Source organism: Tasmannia lanceolata, unplaced genomic scaffold, assembly GCF_043159265.1.
Source record: "Tasmannia lanceolata isolate RefF3 unplaced genomic scaffold, GAP_Taslan_0.1 ptg000044l, whole genome shotgun sequence".
Lineage (NCBI taxonomy): Eukaryota > Viridiplantae > Streptophyta > Magnoliopsida > Canellales > Winteraceae > Tasmannia > Tasmannia lanceolata.
In genome coordinates this window covers 4639319-4646028 of record NW_027518721.1, presented here as the reverse complement: position 1 = coordinate 4646028, position 6710 = coordinate 4639319, and the positions used below count along the sequence as shown (strand labels likewise).

Genomic DNA, 6710 nt, shown 5'->3' with positions numbered 1-6710 from the left:
CGCTCCCCCTGAAAGGAAAGACTTTAATGCTTTTTGAACGTCAATTCACGTTACAGTGGTGCAAATTATCTTACAGGGGGTGCGAATATAACAATTGTCCCTTTTTCCATTTTTTGTTTCTTTTTGAATAATGATAAATTCGCACCCACTGTAGGATAATTCGCACCACTGTAAAAAAGTGTATAAGACAAGACAGACTTTAATGCTTTTTAAACGGGTGTGAATTATCCTATATTGGGTGCGAATTTATCATTGGCCCCATTTTTATACTTTTTCCATTTTTATGTTTTCTCCAACAGTCAGTATTTCAGTATATAATATAAGAGCTCGAAGCTCAAAAATGGCTGCCAAAATATTAGGGTTTTATCTTCTCTCTCTCTCTCTCTCTCTCTCTCTCTCTCTCTCTCTTGTTCTTGAATTCATTTACTTTCCAAATCTCTCCCGCGATATTTAATTTCTCTCTGTTATTTTTCTTCTATTTCCTCTGATTTTTCCTTTCTTTTATTCATGACCCATGAATTTCAATATTAACACTCTTTTTTAGGGTTTTATTAAGAAGAAACCCTTATTTCATCATATTGCTTGATTGAATGAAATTCTATCTCCTTCTCTAGAGAGAGACAGAAGAAAAAAAAAAAAAAAAAGGAAGAGAAAAAAATCCCTCTATGACTTACTTTTTTTTTTTTTGTTAAACCCTAGAACATGATGTCTAGATCTTATTCAAATCTGTTAGAAATCTGAAAAAACCATAGATATTTTCATCATAGGGTTTGATTGAATGGGATTCTATCTCCTTCTCTAAAGAGAGAAAGAGAAAAAAATCCCTCTTTTTTACTTGTCAAATTTTTATTTTTGTTTGGTAAACCCTAGAACATGATGTCTAGATCTTATTCAAATCTGTTAGAACTCGCCTCAGGCGATTCCCAAACTTTCGGCCGAATAGGCCGAAGAATTCCCCGTGTGATGACGTTCGCAGGCATAATCTCTGATGTGGATGATGATGCTTGCGGTAGCGTCAGCTCCGATCGATCGTCATCGATCCCTAAAGATCGAACGATCATCGTTGCGAATCAGCTTCCGATAAAATCCCATCGGACGGCTGATAATAAGGGTTGGATTTTCAGTTGGGATGAAGATTCCCTTCTCCTTCAATTGAAAGATGGATTAGATAATGATGACCTAGAATTCATCTATGTAGGTTGTCTTAGAGAAGAAATCCCTCCCAATGAACAAGATGAAGTTTCCCAAATCCTTTTAGAGACATTCAAATGTGTACCCACATTTCTCTCTAATGATTTGTTTACTAGATTCTATCATGGGTTTTGTAAGCAACAGTTATGGCCTTTGTTTCATTACATGTTGCCACTTTCGCCTGACCTTGGTGGTCGGTTCGATAGGTCGTTATGGCAAGCTTATGTATCTGTTAATAAGATTTTTGCTGATAAGATATTGGAAGTGATTAACCCAGATGATGATTTTGTATGGGTGCATGATTATCATTTGATGGTGTTGCCAACTTTCTTGCGAAAGAGGTTTAATCGTGTTAGGCTTGGGTATTTTCTTCACAGTCCATTTCCATCTTCTGAAATCTATAGAACATTGCCTGTTAGGGAAGAGCTTTTGCGGGCGTTGCTGAATTCTGATCTTATTGGGTTCCATACTTTTGATTATGCTAGGCATTTTCTTTCGTGTTGTAGTCGAATGCTCGGTCTTAGCTATGAATCAAAACGGGGGTACATTAGTTTGGAGTACTATGGAAGGACTGTTAGCATTAAAATTCTCCCTGTTGGTATCCATATGGGTCAGTTGCAATCTGTTTTGAGCCTTCCTGAGACAGAAGCAAAGGTTGGAGAGCTCATTAAGCAATTTGGTGATCAGGATCGGATAATGTTGCTTGGTGTTGATGATATGGATATATTCAAGGGAATTACCTTGAAGCTTTTGGCAATGGAGCAGTTGCTGGTGCAACACGTAGAGTGGCGAGGAAAGGTGGTGTTGGTACAGATTGCAAATCCAGCTAGGGGTCGAGGGAAAGATGTGAAGGAAGTTCAGGAGGAGACGTATGCTACGGTGAAACGGATTAATGGGATGTTTGGACGACCCGGGTATGAACCAGTAGTTTTAATTGATCAGCCACTTCAATTTTATGAGAGAATTGCTTATTATGTTGTTGCTGAGTGTTGTTTAGTTACAGCGGTTAGGGACGGAATGAATCTCATCCCCTATGAATACATTATTTCCCGTCAAGGGAATGAAATATTGGATAAGGCTTTGGGTTCGAGTCCATCCACCCCTAAGAAGAGCATGTTAGTTGTTTCAGAGTTTATTGGTTGCTCTCCATCTTTAAGTGGAGCTATTCGAGTGAATCCATGGAATATCGATGCAGTGGCAGATGCCATGGACTATGCCCTCGAAATGGCTGGACCGGAGAAACAGTTGAGACATGAGAAGCATTATAGATATGTAAGTACACATGATGTGGGCTATTGGGCACGTAGCTTTCTCCAAGATTTAGAAAGAACTTGTCAGGACCATGTGAGGCGAAGGTGCTGGGGTATCGGATTTGGTCTGGGGTTCAGGGTTGTTTCACTTGGTCCTAATTTCAGGAAGCTTTCAATGGACCACATAGTTTCTGCATACAAGAGGACTAAACTCAGAGCCATCCTTCTAGATTATGATGGTACTCTGATGCCACAGGCATCACTTGATAAGAGTCCGACCTCCAAAACGATTGAAATCTTAAACAGCTTATGCAGAGATAAAAATAATGTGGTCTTTCTTGTTAGTGCTAGGAGCCGAAAAACTCTTAGTGAATGGTTTTCTCCTTGCGAAAATCTGGGAATTGCAGCCGAGCATGGCTATTTCCTTAGGTAGATAATTATCTTAATTCTATTAATTTATATGAAATGGGTACCAATCATATAATTTGATTAACATTTGATGCGTGCTTACAGGCTGAAACGAGATGAGGAATGGGAAACACGTGTTCCCGTGGCAAATTGTAGCTGGAAGCAGATTGCAGAGCCTGTAATGAAGTTGTATACTGAAACAACCGATGGTTCTACAATTGAAGACAAGGAAACTTCATTGGTTTGGTGTTATGAGGATGCTGATCCTGATTTTGGATCCTGCCAAGCGAAAGAACTTCTCGATCACCTTGAGAGTGTCCTTGCTAATGAACCAGTTTCCGTCAAGAGTGGTCAGAACATTGTAGAGGTTACCCCTCAGGTTTGAAATCATAGTTTTGTTTTGTTTGAACATCTTTATTGCTTTTATTCTGAATCCTCCACTTATACTGATTGTTTTATATGATATATGCAGGGAGTGAGCAAGGGGCTTGTGGCGGAACGCTTACTTGCAACTATGCGGGAAAGGGACATGTTACCTGACTTTGTACTCTGTATTGGGGATGATAGATCAGATGAAGATATGTTTGAGGTGATAACAAGTGCTGTGGCTGGTCCTTCTCTCTCAATCAAAGCAGAAGTTTTTGCATGTACAGTTGGTCAAAAGCCCAGTAAGGCTAAGTATTATTTGGATGATACTGTGGAGATTGTTAGACTGATGCAGGGCCTGGCTTCTGTTTCCGAGCAAGCCCCCGGGAATTCACACCGTGTCTCGTAAACTAATGTAGTCCTGTATGATCTTTGTTTCATGTTTATCTTGATGTAAATTAATGTAGTGTTGTGAGAGGTTTCAGTTGGATCATTTTCCTGTCTTTGTTTTCTGTACACCTGTAAATAGTTGTTTACACCATAAATCCCGAATTCGTTCTTCACTTCTTCTCACTAGTGTTATAGTTAACCTTGAGACTAGAAAAAAAATTATCAGAAGCGATGGAGCATTCCTTTAGGTTCATGATGAAATTTGAAGTTTATAACATGTTATTACATGGAAGCAATGGACACGGGGTTAGTTATGTTTTGGCTCACTGAACAACATCTTTTGTATCCAATGGACATGGGGTTAGTTAGGGGTTAAGCCTCTAGCTCAATTGATAAAGACAATGTGCTTCAACCCTGAGGTCCAAGGTTCAATCCCAGCTTACCCACCAAAAAAAAAAGACATGGGTTTAGTTTTTATTTTAGTTTTCTATATGAAACTAATGCCTATGGCCTTAGTTTTCTCTCTCTATGGAATCCTCTTCAGATGGATTCAACTTCTTAATCACTGTCATCCTCTTGCGATATTTTTCTGGCTTTATTTTTCACCATTTGATTGCAAATGATGTACATTTCAGCCTCTACACTATAACTGCCTTCCTCTTGTGATAGTTTGATGATTTGATTACATATTTTGTCATCTTATGATAATTGGTTTGATGACAGACGCTGTACATTCCGGCTTCTTACCCAAATAACTGTCGTCCTCCTATCATAGTTTGCTGATTTCATTACTGATTCTGTACATTAGTTCCACATTCTGTTATGTTAATGTTGCCGGAGTCCTGAGGTGTTTGTCTTGTCCCCAACGTCATACCTTTTGCCTAGTTATGAAACTGAATTTTCAGTCTCTGAACAAAACAAAACCATTCCATTCATGGAATGCTGCATTGTATATATGAAAGCAAGTAACTACCTCCAATCCACTTACGAATTTCTAATTTGAGATTCTTAAATACGTAATCTCTGTACTTATGACCTGCTTGTTATTTCTTCATGTTTCATATGTCTCTGTTATTTCAGTCATTCTTATGTTAGGGTCAATTTGGAAGATTATGACTTGGATCACTTAGTAAAATCCCAATGATTCTGACTGCAAAATTCATGTGGCTGCAGCAATTTCATTTGTTGTTTTCAGGCTATTTTTTCACCTTAAAAGGAACTTTCAGCCTGTTGATGATCAACTCGTTTTACCCTGGCTTGACATAACCTACAAAGTGTTCAAGTTTCAAACCTAAGCCAGGTAACAATGTAATGGAGGAGAGGCTTGTAAGCAGGAAAATTGCTAAAATTGCTTTTGTCCTTTGGTTGTAAGGAGCCCAAGTTGTTGATTTATATACCCTTGTTTTAGTATCTATGCTGATAGTAGTTTTGACATTCGATTTCATTACGTATGACCTTACTTTCGAAGGGTACCAGAACATTTAAAGCCTGCTATATTTGCTCTCTTTTAATTTCTATTAACTTTGTCTACCATGTTTAGGTTCTGCTTAATTTTGTTGACAGTTATGCCTTTGATTTGTTTAGAACTGATTCAGGGTACATTTATTTTCTTATGATCTCACATGGTAACATAGCAAGCAGCATTTGAGAGGATGTCAAAGCCTAACCTGATAACCACTCATTTGTTTCTTGATTCACAAACAAACCTATATCCCTGATGAAATTTATATTGGATTGTATCTCTTCATGTCTCTCTTTGCAATTTGTCTCTTTGAGCCATCTACGTTCTTTATTCTGTTAACTGTCCTGTTGAGGCTTATCCTTCAGTCTCATTTGACATAAATTTAAATGAGTTTTGTTTCGGAGATAACGGAATCTCCCGAAGGAGGGAACAGATTATGTTAGTTGTGTTTCTCCTTTTAGTGCTTGTGCTCATTGACAGAGCCTTATTCATTCCAATTGTCTGTCTAGTGTCCATTTGTTCTTCTTCACAACTAGTCTCTTGTGGTAGCTTTGGGAAATTTTCTGGCCATCCAATGCCTATATTTCAGAATTTCGTCCACCTGAGTCCCGGATCTTAGTTTGTAGATTCCAGCTAAGAAGGCACCAAGGCTGTGTTCCCTATACTGTGATGGGGCCTCAATTTGGTCCTTCAGTCTTTCTGAAGCCTACCCTCATTGCCTTCCAAGCAGTCATAAATATTTCTCTTGCGGATTTCTTGAGAAGGGTGTATCTCGGCATATTTTCATTGGGTTGTTCTCTTTGGGCTTCAAATGTATAAATATATAAATTAAAAATGCAATTAGGGTGATATTTTCGTAATATTTTTGTGATAAAAATAAAATATGAAGATATCTAGATGATTTTTAAGAATCTCGGGGAAAATTTTGGGATTTTGATGTTTTACAAAAAAAACCACAAAATATAAAAAAATATTGCTATATTTTCGAAAATATCGGAAATATTTGTGACTCTGCTTCCAAGTAGTGGTGTTCTCACTTGACAGGATAATATTTCAGGGTAATTCTCTGAAACTTCTTTTCAGAAGGTCCCACAAAAAATCACTGGTTGATGGTGAGTAGGGAATCGATTCGATTGTCTGTACGATAAACCCGCCGCCATTAATCACTTTCAGTATCTCTCAATTTCTCCTTTTTACTGTGGAATAATACAAAGGAGATAAGAAAAGATGTTCTGTTTGATGTTAAGCCTTTGGAGAGATTCATATGATGGTGTTTTGAATGGAAACACGCAGCCCCCTTGGAGAGTATTCTTCTTAAGATGTGTAGTGGAAAGGCTCTAAAAGAAGAAAACAGCATGTGCACCAACAGGGTATGTATCAAGGTGGGGGATTGATGGGCCCCATTTTTCCTTTCCTTTCCATGCAACTTGTATTCAGACATGATATCAATCTTCTTTGAGATATCTTCCTCAACTTTACATATTCAGAAACAGGACAACCCCCAAGAAATCAACTTGGCCCAAAAGTAAGCCTGCAGAATGAAAGAACATCAACAGAATACTGTTTGTATTACTATTTTCTATGATGAATGAAACCATGCAAGAAAAATGAGCTTCAAGACATGTTTTGGCTGCACTTGGAAT

The 6710-nt window shown here is 38.1% G+C and overlaps 1 protein-coding gene across 1 annotated transcript; it reads left to right on the top strand.

Moving 5' to 3' along the window:
• The first annotated feature begins 324 nt into the window (after positions 1-324).
• Positions 325-3778, top strand: LOC143863286 (alpha,alpha-trehalose-phosphate synthase [UDP-forming] 6-like). Its single transcript, XM_077373972.1, has 3 exons — positions 325-2870; positions 2955-3228; positions 3322-3778. Exons 1-3 carry the CDS (start codon positions 874-876, stop codon positions 3622-3624), a joined length of 2574 nt encoding a protein of 857 aa, XP_077230087.1. The 5' UTR covers positions 325-873; the 3' UTR covers positions 3625-3778.
• The last annotated feature ends 2932 nt before the right edge of the window (positions 3779-6710 follow it).